The following is a 16,842-nucleotide window of genomic DNA, read 5'->3' on the forward strand; positions in this document are numbered from 1 at the left end:
CTTCAAGACCCTATCAAGCCCTCCCCACCACCAACTCTCCTAGTTTTGATGTCCATAACAGATTTTTTGGAGTCTCTTTCAATTGTTCTTTCAGAGCTGCCATGTTAGCCATCATTTCCATACTGCAGATGTACCACTCCTTACTCTGTGCTCTGCTCTCACACCTCTGCCTCTTCCAAAGATACTTCCTTCAGGAAGAAAGCCACAAGAACAAAGCTTGTCTCTCCTTTAGCCTTTCTTCCTACTTTTTTTTTTACTTTAATTGGCTCTAAGTATCATGCCTTTCAGTAACGTTTGCAATTTCAGAGTTGCCTGTACTTACTTTCTCTGAGTATGGTCACAGTGTACTTGTGCCTTAACCAAAACTGTTGGAGACCACCAGTATATTATGGGCACTGGATCTGCCTTACACGTTCAGGGGGATCACAAAATCATGACAAATGTGCAAGGTAAAACAACATGATACTTCAATGTATTGCCAAATTGCCATAACCTGGACTTCAGCAGTAAAGCTCAAAAATACAATGATGTCATTATTTGCTTCATATATAATTCCCCTTTTAAGGGACATGATAAAAAACAATCTCATGTAGGTTACTTGACCGAGAAGTTAGAAACTATTTGTAAATAGATGAGGAAATGGATTTTTCTCGTCTTCATTCCACACATGCATCCAGCTGCCTTCAGCCACTTTTTATCTTGCTGTATCTGCTGCATTACTCCCTGCTTTCATACCCCGGAAAGCCCCAACCATCATCCTGCCTTCTTTCAAGTCCCTCTTCAGACTTCTTCTCATAAAGCTCACACAAAATGCTATTTCACGTGGACCATATGAAAAATGGAAGGAGGAATAAAGCTTGATCTGGCTCTCAGAGAGCGTTTCATGTTGCCTGTTTACACAGACAGGAAGCTCTCAGAGGCAGAAATAATTTATTCTTCCAAGTCTCACTGAACACCCATTATATTATCTGCTTTTCACAAGTAAAACCAACAATAATACTCTGAACTTTGTCAGGGATCTATTTTGCAGCCGTGAAGGATGAGAAGGTATGATTTAAAAGATGGTAGAGCAGGTGTTTCAGACACAAAGAAGCAGCCATCTACATTCATGCTGTACTCAACACACACTGTACAGAATTCAAACAACACTCTCAGACATACTATTTCTTTTCAGCTATGCAATATGGGCATGGGATGTTTTATAAATCACAATTTCCCTTAAAACAGATCTTCATATATTTAAACTCAGAAAAGTAAGGTGAAGACACATCAATATATTAAGATAGATATATTTTTCACATTTTTCACTAACACCTGGAAAGTTTAATGAAGTTTAAAGTCACCAACTTCAGCTGAAGATGCTGATTGCTGGCTGGTTAATTAGTTGCCCGACTCATTGATTAGCAACTTCTTCTAAAATACAAACATTTGTAATACTTGACTTGCTTCACAGCCTAATTAATATGATACAGACTATTTAACAATTGTGTCTTAGTTTAATTTATGAAGCTAAATACATATATTTTACTGCAAAATAAAGAATTCAAATGCATAAGGAAAAACAAATTGAAGCATTGAGGCGATAATGTGCAAGTTTTGCTTTTCATCGTAATACGCACAGAAACTCTTCCAAAACTTGCAGTGAGTCAGTGCAGCCTGTCATGAGTATATCCTTAATTTCAGAGCACAGACTGTCACAGCATTTGACAAACGCTTCAATAAACCAGCATTAAACAATGTTCAGATGAATGAGCTGCACTATAGCATTCTGTGCTCTATTCATTAAAAACAGTATTTACTGTGAGCAGCCCACTTACTTGCCATAGACTGACTTTGAGCACAAACATGCAAGAATACATCAGCACCTGTTCTGTTTAATGGCCCAAATCTTGTAAGAGCTGGAGCACTTGTGACCACCAGTGCCTAGTTGCAGAAGGCAACATGCATTTCTATGAAGGACCCTACAAAATGATGCAGACACAGCGAAGAGCCTCACTTTCTGCTACAGATAACATCAGCCAGCAATGCTCTGCCAGCCTATTTACACATTCAGCTGTCAGTAAAGGGTAATTCTGTTCTTGCCCACATTTATAGTACTATAATTATCAAAGTTGAATTGACCCTTTCCCCTTTCATTCCGTTTGGATGATCACCCTTAATTGCTGCTTAACTGAAAGACCTTTATCCAAATAATAATGATTGCTGCCAACATAATTTTCAGTCAGTTAATGCTCCGCTGCCTGAGGTAAGGGCAGAAGGCAAAACCAAGTCTGAGAGGAAACTAGTGTTTCCCCTAGTGGCTCTAAATGATGAAAATACCTGTGAAAGTGTGGAGAAAAGGGAAAGAAATTCTGTACCTATGCATGATTGTGTCAGGGGATGAAATATTTACACAGAAGCATGTTTCCCACTAGTTATGCTAGACTTTCCCCAGCAATTGAATCAAGCAACAGTAAACACGAACTCCAAACCTCAATCTCAAGAGCAGGAGAACAGTGTCTTGCATGCAATTAATACATCTATTGTTATTTACAGGTACACACTGCAGGCCAGCACTGCAGCTCTCAGACCACGCAAAGATACAGTTATCTAAAACCCCAGAGACAGAGCCAGTAACAAGCCCCAGTGCCTTAGCTGGCAGGTTTTGCATCACACAACATCCCTTACCTTTTCTTCTCAATGACCACACAAGCATCACAAAATGAGGTCCCTTTCCAATAATATTTAGATTTTCTAAGAATCATACATATTTTACCTATAAAGCAACAGACTAATCACCTCAAATTTTGCCATAAAACTTCATTTTTATTGGCAATAAAGAAGTATTTTGGGTCCATATTCCCCATAATTTGATAGATGCTTGGAAAAGTCCGTATTCTTTTAACTCCCTAAATGAGATTTAATTTCAATGTCTACATACTAATTCAAATGCAACCAAGCAAAATTGAAAAGAGGCATCATATAAAATGCACAGAGGATCAATACACAGCCAGCTAGTTGGAACATCTGCTTATAAAAATGTCTGTATAGCCTCTGTTTTATTTAAAGTGCATCATCTTACCTCCATAACTTTTGAGAAAGATGTAATTAAACTTGCCCAGATGGACTTGTGAGTTAAACAGAGAAAAACATAATATACCTAATCATCTGCATGTAAAAGATAAATGAGAAAATTGCATTGATATGGTCTCTAACTTTGTAATTTGGAAAATTATGGCCTAAATCAGAGTCAGGTCACATCTAGCAAGAGCTTCACTGCTGACATATCAGGAATGTAAAATGGGTACAGACCTCTTGCAAGGCTGAGTAAAAACCCTCTGCAATCACAGAAAAACTTGCCATGTAATCCCTAAATAAGCATAAATTACACATAATCACATACATTTTTTAAGCTCTCTTACAACTGTGTATAGCTGAGTGATACTGTAGAATCCTACTTTGGCAGCTGAAAGTTTCTGCTTTCAGTTTAAATGAATTTTTGCCTATTTCCCTGTGCCCTCTTCACTCAAACAGTTCTTCCCCTCTGAAATTTCTTCCCTTCTCGCTCTTTATTTCCCTAGTTTTAACCACTCTCTTTTAAACTCCAGCTTCAGTGGCTTCATGCTAGAATTACATACCCTCTGGCTTCGTACCTTTATACAGTAATACACAGCACCATATTAATATTAGTTATTACTATTCTCACCCATCACCACCACCACCACCTCAATAGCACCTTTAGTTCTGTTTACATGTTTCTATATATTAAAGAAGTTTTTGTCCCTCCTTACAGACAGTTTAGGTTTGCCCAGGAAATGCAGCAGAGTGGCACTACAGAAGGAGAAAGAACAGCCAAATGAAGTTTCTAGCAGGGTTTTCATTGCAACAGCCAATTTGGACAGGCTTGGTGGAGAAGACAAGGGCAGATGCACATAGAGGTGCTGAGGACGCCACATCTTTGACTTTTCATTGCAAACTGAAAGAAGAATTTTAACTGTACAAAGTTTGCGTGGCTTTTTCTTGACATTAGGGGAATGCTTTTTGGTGAGAGTTCAAGACACTTTAGCTCTAATCAGCAAAAAAAAGTACAAGGAAAGGACTTTCCATGGGAGGACTCCAGCACAAGTGCTGAGGAAGGGAACGAGCCTCTGCCAGCTCCTGCATCACTTCCACAGCACGTCTCAGCATCCGATGCTGCCAACCATTATCTACAGCAAACTGGAATTCTGCCTTCGTTTCACCACTTACAGCTGTCCTTACCTCAAAAGCTTTTACTTTTGCAACAGCATGTCCCTTTAACTACACATCTATCAGCTGTAGCAGAATTGTCTCTTGACATGGCAGGAAGACATTTAACACAGATCAGTTTAACCATATTCAAAATGTGGCAATGCTGTTTGGGACACAGGTGGAGCTGACACTAGAGTCTAACCAATGGTCAGTCTTAGGGAGTTTAATGTTACAAGACAAGAGCCCAGAGGAACCAGCCTTTGGGGATCCTCAATAGAAACATGACATGAAGATGTCGTTACAAGCAAAACCCTGCACAGAAAGGGTTGTTTCACACAACTGGATCCCAAGGCCCTCTGCAGATCAGGCAGTTTCAACTAATGCCTGAAACCCTCTGTAGACAGGGTAATTTTAACACATGAAGCATAACTCGAGCTCCAAGGACAGGTACAAAACTCATTCAGCCCCCTAGGGAGGCACTGCCACCAGAAGTTCCCTCACTCGGGTCCCTCCAGCCTAAATGCAAAGTATTAAGGGCAAGCCAGATCTCAACCGCAAAGCCACCTCCAGTGAGCTCCAGTGACAGCTCACCCAGTGCCGTGAAGCCACAGGCTGAATCGTGTTTGAGAAGTGGTTATATTAATAGGTGTCATTCAGTGTCTTATCTCTTCCAAGCGCTATGCAAACATTAATTAGGCAGTCAGGTACAGAAATGCAGAGTGCTGCAGAACTGACCAAAATATAAATTAATAATTATGGAACTGCAACAGATTAATCATCTTCCAGCTACTCACTAACATCAAAGCACCAGTCATGGGAACTACACAGCACCAGAAAAAATGCTGAACAAATTGAATTACTGCATCATTTATAGAAGACCATCATTTAATATGTGCGACAGTACTTCTTGGTTTAATTATTTATATTCAGACATGAAATTAGCAGAATTTCTTTTGCATCTAACCTACATGTGCTTGGGTAGAAGCATGAATTCAAATAGGCCTGTGAATATTCATCTTTGTACGAATTTTGAGTTTCAATTTTATCAGAGTGGGATGCCTAATTTCATTGGAATGTATTGATAAAAATTATGCTAATTTTTGTCTAACAATGGAAAACACTTGACTATATATTGGGGTTTATCCCTCATGAATTACATAGCCATGTTCTGAATATTTTGATCTGAACCACTGCTGAGGTATTGGTTATGCTGTATCAGCATGTGACAAAAGGAGAAAGAATGCCTGGACAGGCATGTATAAGACTATTTTACTGTAAAAAACAGTTTTAGAAAGAACATTAAAACAAAACAAACGCTCACTTTCCCCCTAAAAAAAACCCCAAAATAAAACCCAACCCAACACACTGAAAATAAGCTCTACAGAAATATTTCTTCCCCCCTCCCTGACTTCTGCTATCGTGTGCATATTTCTAGATTAGAAAATGGAATTTTTCAGCAGATAAAAGGTGAAACAATGCTTTTTTTCCACCTTGATAAAAAATATGATAGAATTTGATATTGAAAAATATGATGCTGTCCCTGGATTTGAATAATTAAGTGTGGGTGTTGCTGGGATATCATGACACCAGTAACAGGCTTCCCTGTACTGACAGCCAGCAAAAAGCCCATTAATAAATACCACTCTAATCCCTGCTCCGATGGCTGAAATGATGTATAGACTTCTCACATGTAGTTTTCTCCATATTCATTCATCTTGCCTTTTCAGATGTGAGAGGCAATAGGCTAGTATCTAATTCTGGATACTTGGGCAATTGTGAAACTCTAGCTTTCACGGGGTGTAGACGTGTACAGAAATTGCAGAGTGACTTATACAAACCACTCTGGGGGAGCATCACAGGTATTTCTAACTTTCAGGATCACCTTCCATGTTCCACTAAAAATCACCAGCAATCTTTGTGCAACCCGTTTAATTTCCTACAAAACAAATGCTTACACAGCTGGGGGGTTCATGAAGACACCGATTTATCAGAGAGAAAGAAGAGTATTTCCTTATTCATTCAAAGCAGTGTAAAACAAATACTAGATTCTGTATTTCAGCTTGTGCTTTCTTGGAGCTATTCCAGTCACTGCTCCAGGAGCGCTGAACAGATACAGCTGCAATAGCACTTTCCCTTTAACAAACCAACTTGTTGAAACAGCAGCATTATTATAGAGCTACAAGACAATATTTTTATTGAAGCTATTGTGTTTCTGTGGCCCTTGCTAACAAAAAAGGAGGGCCAGTCTTGCTGGCTGGTATGTTTGTTGTGAGCACAGATCTTTCTTTTTAAATGGCAAGAACAAGCAGAAGGCCAGAAACCAAAGCCTCCAAGAAAAAGCTGAGATGAAGATCAGAGGCAGAAGAGCAAACCAGACTGATCCCATGCACAGCACAGCAGAGCACAGACACTTCTCAAAAGCTATTAGGTTCTTTTTTGTTTTCTGTCAAAACATGGGTGGATCTTCACGGGTTAAATCACATTATAAAATAGGCATATGCACACTCAGACAGCTAGCCATCTATGCAACTGCAGCTCATTAACATGCAAATATGACTTCAACAGTGAAACTCACTGCTACAGGAAGTTAATGAGGCAAAGAATTGTGTAAGAGTCACAAAAATACAGAAAATTTCCTTTCATACTTGTCCAGCACATTACAGGCATACGGACTACATCCCATCTTCATTAACACAAGTTGGTTTTGCTCATCCTGTGCAACGTCTTTTGTTTTCTTGTCACTGTTCCCATGTCGTATACAAATCCATTTCAGGGTATATGACTGCTATGTGGGACTGCCCAAGAGAAAGCATTTGTTAACAAAGTCACGACTTAAGACCTATGTGTTACTTTTCACAGCCTATTCTGCCTCTCATCTTACTCTCCAAAACTTAAAATTATCACCACCACAACTGCTATTTAAGGAATCTGACAGCCCTAACAAATCAGAGTTATTTGGCACCAAAGGAATAATTTGCAGTTACTGCTTTTCAGAGCTGACACCTGAAGAAAAGACTCCTGAAAATATAATCAGAAACTCTGAACTGATATACATCAACTATTGAGTCCAAAGAAAGCACCATTAGTTTTTAATCAGTATGACCTCAAAACAACAAACAAGAAAAGTAGTATGAGAAATACGGTCCCAGGTTGGGTGATGGACTGAAAGGGGGTGCTAAGCCCAGGAAGACCTTTAGCAGTGTTGCTGCCTTTTGAGGGAGGCTGGATAGCTCCCAAAATTATTAGTAGATTTGCACCTCTAGGTAGCTCGTTTAAGTACATCCTGGGATTGATCTAGCTTTCTACCCAAGTGTTTTATCCTGCTGTGAAGAACTGTAATATCTGAACACCCAGCACATAAAATCAATAGCAATATCCCATGCGGACTGTGAGCAGCTCTGGCACGTCTTCCCTCTCCTGGCACACTGGCAGGGGCAGATAACTGGTACCCTTAACGACTCATTTGGATACTCTGTTTTCAGCTTGACAGCTGTTTAATAGCTTGAATGATATGAATTTGGAAGTTTTCATGCAATTTCTAGTGAACAGATGTTTATTTAGGAAGCACAAACACAAAAACCAGCCCAAGTAGCTGCTGGGACTGGCAGTAGCTAGAGCCCACCGGCTGTCCCTGAAGGGGCACCGTGGCCCCTTGTGTCCACGGGGAGTTTTGACAGGGCAACACTCAAAAAGCTCATCCTCCACCAGCTGTGCTCTCTGCAGCTGAGACACAAATGAAAGTGATATCTGGGCTGTGTGTCTGACACTGATTAGAAGAACTAAATACAAGTACTCTAGTTTCAGGTTTAAGCTTATTTTCACATGTACCTCATTACTTAATGCAGTTTCCCAGTCATTTGAGGGTCTACAAGGCACTATGGAGGGCTGTTAGATAGTTTTTCTGCATACTATTTTTACCTTTTTTTTTTTTGTTTCTTTGTATAATTCAATTATTAATCTTCTTTCTCAAGGATGGGTCAATGGTTTGATCAACATGAAAATAAAACATTACTTCCTAACTTTCTTTTTAACTTAGAATTTAAGAATTTCTTCACAGAAGAGCAATGACTATTGCAGACAGAAGGAAAGTTTCCATCTGTCCTGGGTAGCCTTGAAGCAGAGCCACCATGCAGGGTAGCAGGAGAAGTGGGCAGCCTCGGCTCCCCTGTGCTTCCCTGCTGCCAGGGAGGACATGTCTCAGGAAGTTACCAGTCTCCTTTGAGCTCTTCCCTTGGGATCAACACCTAAGGTTCTCCAAGAGCAGCATAATTAGCAGCAGGGGCAAGCAAGCCTCCTGAAACTCGGTTAAAATAAAAGTAGAATAGAAAAATACAAAAATTGAGAAGGGATGACGGTTTGTCTAGGAATGTTTGTTTTACAGCTTTGTGCCTTTTGTGTGCAACTGCTAAATAGCAACTATGAAACAAACAGCAAAATGAAACCATTTCCTCATGTATCACCTAATGTAAATCTTGCACAAAACTTTTGGCACTCCTCTCCCCATAAATCTCCCTCAGCAGGACAGAGAAATTGATGCCATGCCCTGAAGATATTCAGTTCACTGCAAACATGAGAAAAAATGGTGTGGTAGAATAGTGTGGGGAAAGCCAGTGCCTGAGATGCATTTCTCTAAAATCAGATACAAAAGGTAAGGACAAACTCCCCCAAACACATTATCCTGAAACTTTGTTTTGCTGACCCTAGATATTTTGCAATAAATATTTTAAGTATAGAAATTACAGTAAAAAACTATTTTGCATGCCTTTGTTTTTCCCACTATTTTGTTTATCTGCCTAAAATAAAGGCTCATACTTTCTGTATTCCTGTAGCCTGACTTCTCTAGGCTTGCAATTCCTGAAACACGTGTGGCACTGCATTGCAGAATCTCTCTGCATCCAATTTCCTGCCAGCTCAGAAACTGTCATAACACATTTAGAAAGACTTGGAACCAAATTTCAAAAATAGGCACCCCATAAGTACCGGAATAAAGTAGCTTTGTGTTCAGTAGAGCTAAGCAGAATAAAGTAAACACTATTATAAGTAGTTTGCTATTACCTAGAAAGCTGGAAAATGTGCCTTGACAATGGGCACGTATAAAAGGGAAGAAAGCACAAGTTACTAAATCAAGCAGTAAAACATTGCGTGCCAACCAGCAGGTAAATTAGAGCAATCCAGTTGAACACCAAGGTGACATAAACATTAATTAAAACATAACACCCCCCACCCCCCAGAACAAAATACATGTTAAAGAACAATGACGCCAATTCAAGGAGGAAATAATCACAAACAGCTGAATGGCAGAGACTCAGAATAGACTTGACAGACTCGGTTGCAGCATCAACCGCAGAGGCACGGGTGGACCTACATAAGCCCGGTTGCCCCAGCAAACTGAGCAGCCACCTGTAAGCAAGTCCTTGCATGTGAGAAGGCCAGCATGGCTTTGGTGCAAGCTTTGATCACCCACTGCAAATCTGAAATGTCTTCAAGAACACAGCTCCAGGATAAAGGCACATTCCTCAGAAGTTTCATTTTGCCAGGAATGTTCAAAACTTTGTAACTCTCGGGGAAGAAAAGGTTAAACAAGGGTAGTTACAGAAGATGGTTATATCGCTGAAATATGTTATTCTAATTATTTGTTAAATGGAGCGAGGTTTTAGCTGTAACATAACACTGTTTTAATGGGATTTAAAGCTACACTCCACGTAGGTTTAATTGAGCATTGAAATGCTTAACAGAACAAGGGAAAACAACTTTCATTAAACAGCAACTTTGAACTGGAAATGGGTAGAGCAGACCTTTGAAACATTGCACTTTGCTGTGGTGACACTGATCAACAGTAAAAGGAGCTTGTTAAAAGCATCAAGTTGATCAGCTCAGCAGCTCTCTGTGATGCTGGTCATGAAGCAAGGACTTATTTTGCCATCTTATCATTAGCATATAAAACGCAACACACTTTTACAGTAACGTGAAATAACGCTTTAAAAGAATTTACCTGCAAGGCACACCATGAATGACTGCAGCAGGAGCAGCTCCCGTAGCAACCTCATCTTCAGCTTCCAGGGTCAGAGGACCTGAGGCCGGTAACTACAGAAGAGAACAGGGCTCCTTGGAAATTTTAGGCAACCTTTAATCTGTAAGAGAGAAAAGACAGATTACAAGGAGACTTAAGATTGCTGCTCCTTCTATTTGTTAATGGTTTGTTTCTTCTTTACAAGAAAGTTGCACCTGAAAATCAACAAGCATTTTAAAACATTTTATTTAAAATCATTCTGAGGAATGATTTGTGACCATCTAAGTATGCTGGGTATCAGATAAGGATGCACCTACTGCTCGGATGTTGTGAGATTTCTTCTGTGTCTCAGTGTTGTCATGAGCAGATTCGCTCACTGCCTCCCTGGGATAATCTGAAGTGTAATCAGTGAACTCCGTAGATCACAGTTAAAAGTTATATGAATTACTCTCACTTTTCTCTACAAACATCACCTGATATGTGAAGGACACTGTCTCTGCAAGGTGACACTTTCTATGACGCTGCTCAGGAAAGCAGGATGCTTTTCCCATTTTACCACCATTCTCATTTCTCTAAAATTCTTTAAATAAACCCCTTGAAACATCTCCAGGTAAAACTTGATCTTTTCCTCACACTCTATTATAACTTGTAAATAGTTAAAATTTGTGAACAGGAAATTTGAAGACCTTCTCAGCTTATCACCACAAAGTATGCTCCTCCTCCCCCCAGTGCAACCCAAGGAGGGAAAAAAATGCCTCCTTTTATGAAAGGAACCTTTTCCAGAGCAGGCATTTAAATATTAAAAATAAATAAACCAAGTCAGACACACATTCTTATAATTTATTCATTTCACTGAAGGCTGGAAGTTAATGGGCCCTCATGCTTACAAGACAAACTGCATGACTAATAACATGTGAAGTGGTATCAGAGGTCTCCATTTGTTTTTGTGAGTTAAAATTGATGAGATTCTTCTAATAAAGTCAGGTTCAATGCACTGAGAAGACTAAGAATCTTTATCCTCTGATCTAAAGATCCAGCTTTGAAGGGGGTAGAGATTAATTGAATATATTCACCTACTCTCACACAGACTGATTAGGCTGGCTGGGGGTTGGCAGGAAGGACTAATCAATGAAAACTAATAACAACTTAAGTGAATGATTAGAGTATTAATTATTAATTTTTGAAGGAAAATGTCATCATAGACCTTTATATTGATTAACATAGTTAAGCAATTACTCTTTGTGTTTATAGTGAACTCAAGAAACATATTTATATATGCCCCATCCCTGGAAGTGTTCCAGTCCAGGCTGGATGTAGCTTTGTACAACCTGGCTTAGCGGAGGGTGATTTTTTTTTTTTTTTTTTTACTCTATATGGTCTTGATACATGGACAAATGCTATTTTTCCTGTAAGTACCAAATTCTGTTGGTTATAACTGCACCTATACAGGAGATTTCTACCAAAGGCAAGTCACTCTTTTACACTAGTTTAAGTGAGATTTGAGCTCAATCTTGTATTCACCAGCAGCTACTGAAATTCTTTCATGTTCTTGTTTTCCCACGTATTATTCCCATCAATAAGCCCATCGTGTCACTTATGAAGCTTCTCTTCATTACACTGCAATGCTTTACGACTATTCTCCTCATTCTCTGCAATAAGCTACGTAGGACTGAAACAGAACAATCACTTACAGCCTTTGATACTTAATTAAAAACACAAGAGCTATAGCATTTATCAACTTAACCTACTGCCAGGAACCCATCTAGAGCCCCCACAGACCCATCTTCAAGCTGCCAGTGTGTGGAAGGGCTGACCAAAATCACTCCTGCTATGTGGATTAATAACAGCAGCACTCAGCTTCTCAGCTGTCTGTAAGCAGCGCCGATGGCAAGAAAGTATTACATCTGCCTTTTTGGTAAAAAACCCTAGAAATACAAACCACCCAGATTTTACCAAAATCAAACAAAATGCTTTTATTCATTCCAAAGGCTTTGAGGATGGTGCTTCTGAAGATTTGATGGAGATGAGAGACAATTCTTCATGGAGGACCATGGAGATGGATGTCCTGTTTGCAGGTCCCAAGGCCGTTTGCATCACAACACTGCTACTCTCTTTGAACAGAGATTGTTGGTTTGGTATTTTATTCCCTTGTTTTCCATAAATGCAAGAAAATTCTTGGATAGTCTTCAACTTATTACTCCTCTCCACTGCAACTTCTCCCTCTTACCAGAGCTTTTCCTGACTCGCCACCCCTTTGGGAAAAATTCTGGCTACTTTGTGGTTTTTGCAAACACCTTTTTTCCTACTTAGGAACTCATGCTTCTTTAAGCATTTTAAACACTAACACAAAACATTTCAAAATTACTAATGTAAATTAGTTTTTAGTTCATAAGAGCATTAAAAATAGCAGGCTCTTTCTTTCTCCCAAGATGTTTTGACACAATCACTAGGTCTTACTTTCAGCCAAAAATAAAAGCTATGCTACAAATATACATACTTTGTGCTCAGCGTATTTAATTAAGTCCAGTGAAAAGACTGAAAGTCTTCTCTATTATTTAGTTATTCGAAACTTGCTCCAGAGAACCAGGAGACTTCAAAAGGTCAGGCATGTGCTTCAAAGAAAACTTCTCAGATATTTGAATGGGAACAGTCACTTCTGGTAGTAACAAACAGTAATGGCACTTAGACTCCTGTTGGCATTTCCATTGATGATAATGGCAACTCCATGCACTTATACAGCCAAAGTACATACCCTATAGTAATCACCTTAGAATATATTCCTAGCAGAGGCTCTATCAAGTATTTTCTAAATATATGGAAGAGTACCACATTCTGTCGTCATGCCCAGAATTGCTATTGCTGGATTAATATCAAAGCTTCAGAAGCACCATCCTTCTGGTGCTCTGCAACAGCCCTCCCAGGAGCAGTACTGAAAATAGGTACCTGAAGACACGGCTGCCAGCTCAGCCCTGGCCCTCCATAGCCATGTATCAGCCTGCACCCTGACTTTCACTGATACACCTGTTACAGAAGGTTTCCCAAAGAGAAATGATGCCTGTCTTAGCATAAAGAGTAGTGAAAAGTAAATTAAATGATTACCATTAAAAATATTTTCCTAAAGTTAAAATATGGTGGTATTCAAGATACGGCTGCATTTTCATTTCTCATGATAGTTCCCTATTTCACATGTGAATGAGTCCAATTTTCACAATGTTTTCCTGTAAACATTGATGCTATTCGTATCGGCAGGCCCATTGTTCAGAACTGTGTAAAAACTGTTGAAACACATTGACTTTTTATGGCAACAACTCTAGGAAAGGCAACATTTGTGCATGAGCAAAAGACATATAATTGAAAAGATCTTTCCCATTTCTAAATGTTTTCTGACTATAAAATCCCAGGGGAGCTTGCACTGCTTCTGAAGGAGAATGTAACAGGCCTGAAAACTTGCAAAGTTTAATATTTTATTTCCAGAAGGAAGCATATATAGTTTCAGCACTACACAAGATATTTTTTGAAGATGAAAATGAGATAGCTGTGCTTCAGTTTGGAAGTGCATCCCATCAGAAAACCTAGTGCCAACACACATAGGCAGATGTATTTTAACTTTACTTCTGGCAATGCAGCCATTGCAAATCCTTTTGAAAGGCACCTTTGTTTGTAATTGGATTCTGATGAAGAAAGTTGACTCCAAGAGCTCTGACTGCAGTCAGGTACAAGGAGAAAAACAAGACACGTGCAGTAGAGATATTTGTGGTGAATTGTTTTGAGTTAGTAGGCATGGATCTTGGTCAGTAATTTCACTTGGATGCTTAATGATTAGCACTTGTGAAAGAAAACAAAATAGAAATGAAAAACCTAAGGCTAAAGTATACGGATACATTTGGAATGCAAAAAAATACTTTTGTAGATATAATTTGCACTATATGAATTCACAGTTTTGTGAATATTCTGAAGGAAAATTTGCAAAACATGCCCAAGACCCCTAAGTATTGCTGCAGTAGCAAGAAGTAAGCCTTAGCAATCATCTCACGTGAATTTTTCTGCCGCACATTGGTGCGCTGCATGGTGCCAATTCTGTTAAACTCCAAAATAAATCACTGTTAATGAAGCATGCTGCACATCCAGACAGCAACAGGCATCTTTTAATCACCTCAACAAAGGAAGAGCTAAGGGTAAGCAAAAACACTCTGAGCACTAACACGTGAGTTGTTAAGATTTACGGTGTGCCTAGCCTTTGACTGTCACAGACCTGACCTGAGGGCAAGAGCAAGCATCTAACATGAAATCACTGCTTTCCTGACTAGTGGCTTTAATTCATGGTGCCAAAACCTCCAAAGAATTGCCAAGCTTTTTAAACGGAAGACTGCTGCCTGGTTACATACAACTTGGAGTCGTACAGCTGCTAAGTGCGCAAAATGTTTGCATATCTAAGCAAAAAAGCATATGGCAAACATGTGGAAGAACACCTACATTAGACACACACTGCAGGTCAAGCCTACCCAAGCATGAAGATTTAGCATAAATTCAAATTCAACTCATCTACACAATAAAGGTAGAAAATGAGCCACAGTTAGTTTTCTGAGATTCAAAAGAAACCCTTTTCCCTAAGATGAAGACACCTTCTTCCAATATACACATTCAGAAAGACCTATATCCATCCAAGATGCGGTTGCTAGGTGCTTCACAAGTCTTGGTAACATAACTAAAAAGAAGTCTGCAAAGTGACACCAAAACACCATTATCCATTTCCATCTCCCTAAACACATAAATGCTTTCCAGAAGTTTACAGACCTGGGCGCACATTAGTTAAGCCCTGTTTCTCAACAAGACACTGTAACACAGGTTCATTTAAGCTTTTAACACTTGAAACACAGCATTAAAAGAAATACTGAAAAGGAAATGGGTAGTTGTACGTGAAATGGTTGAATTTAATTATTTTAAACCCTCTACTTCAACTTCTGGCTTCTGACCCCTCCACATCACATCCAATGGACAGCGCAGTTTCAAAATCACCGCAATGATATGGACTGGCCATTAGTTCCTTCAGAGTCCTCACATACTCTAAAGAAAAAGGCATCCTTTCTGCAAAGAAACATTTGTGAAACCCAGTGTTCACTGGTAGCGTGGCTAACCTTGTCCTCTTTGCGGTACCCCTGCCATGCTTCTCTTAAATGCTTTTAAGGAGGGAGGAATACGAAAATTGCAACTTTGGGAAAGGAATGAACATCAACATTAGTTTCTTTTTCTCACTACCTGAAAGTAAAATTATCTGCTTATTTTTAAAAGCAGATACCCACACAGGCTGAGCACATGGAGTCCATTTGTGATTTGAACTTACCCTTGCAGACCTGTTTTATCACTTTGGAAATTCTCAATTTAGACTTCACTAGAGGCCAATTCAATAACTTTACTGAAGGGTGGATATAACTGAATAAAAAGCGGTAGTTGGAGAGTAATTATTGAAAGTTCACTGCCAAAGTAAGTCCACCTTTGGTCTTCTGTCTTCCAGTATTTTTAATAATAGCAGTGGTGGAAGAGGTGGTGTTCATATTCAGTCTGCTGGTGACACTAAGAGGCTGCAGGTACCTCCCAAAGATGTGAATGTAGTTCAAAATCACCTTAACAAATTGGACATAAAACCAAACCAAAACAGAAGGATGGATCTGTGTAAGTGACAAATGCCACATACTGCAATAGAGGATGCTGCAGTAAATAGCACAAACATACGCCAGGGAGCAACTGGCTGGGTGCCAGCTCTGCACGGATCTACACATGGCTGCACGTGTCAGCAATGCCCTGGGACTGTGCAAACAGCAAAAGCCCTGCTTGGGATGTATAAACCAGGTTTGCAGGTCCTTTTCATCTGAAAATTCCTGCTAGGTAAAGCAACTCGTTGCTCTCTGCAGCACAGGGGAGCCCCGGCTGCAGTACCACACCCAAGAGCTGGTGCTGCATGTCAAGGAAGCATCCAAAGGAGAACACCACAAAGGATTACAGGTCTATAAACAGCCTATAAATAAAACCAAATGGAGTTGCTTAGCCCAAATAATAATGAAGAGAAAAATGCCAATGGTATTAAAATATGTAAAAGACTGTTGGATATAGGATCTCATTTGTTCCCATGTCCAAAATGGATGCGTCAAGAATCAATATGCAAAACAGATTAAGGTTTATACTTTAGGAAAAACTTCTTGTAATGTTAAGGCCAGCTTAAGCACAGCTATGGGCTACCTGAATAGGCTGCAGAATATCCATTGCTGATATTCTTTAGCATTTGTAAGATAAATTATAAGACAAGAACAATCTAGATACAGAGGACAGAAACAGTATGTATTTTGCTTTGCAAAACACCAATATTTGGAAGGAGATGGAGAGAATACCAAACAGTGGGATTCTTCAGTCCTGTTGCTGCCAGTTGCAAGGCAAGGTCATTCCCCATCTGATTCAGAAACTGGAATAAGAATAACCTTGAGCCTCTGATAATTGGAAGTCACTCAAACTGATGCACTGAATGGTAGCACAGAACCATCCTCTATAAATGAAGGTTAAAGAAAGTGTTCAGCTTCAGTAAGGGGTCATGGGGCAAAAGCAATGAGGTTTCTTTTCACAGAACAAACAAG

At 39.5% G+C, this 16,842-nt stretch overlaps 1 protein-coding gene across 2 annotated transcripts in view; it reads right to left on the reverse strand.

Annotated features, from left to right (window-relative positions):
• The window catches only part of CNTN4 (contactin 4), a 332,256-nt gene that overhangs the window by 149,181 nt on the left and 166,233 nt on the right, over nucleotides 1-16,842 (reverse strand). For both annotated transcript variants that reach the window (XM_030500859.1, XM_030500858.2), the window contains exon 3: nucleotides 10,202-10,340. In XM_030500859.1, coding sequence (XP_030356719.1) covers nucleotides 10,202-10,256 — 55 coding nt within the window. In that variant the 5' untranslated portion in view covers nucleotides 10,257-10,340. The remainder of the gene's footprint in view (nucleotides 1-10,201; nucleotides 10,341-16,842) is intronic.

This window comes from Strigops habroptila, chromosome 11 (genome assembly GCF_004027225.2).
Source record: "Strigops habroptila isolate Jane chromosome 11, bStrHab1.2.pri, whole genome shotgun sequence".
NCBI lineage: Eukaryota > Metazoa > Chordata > Aves > Psittaciformes > Psittacidae > Strigops > Strigops habroptila.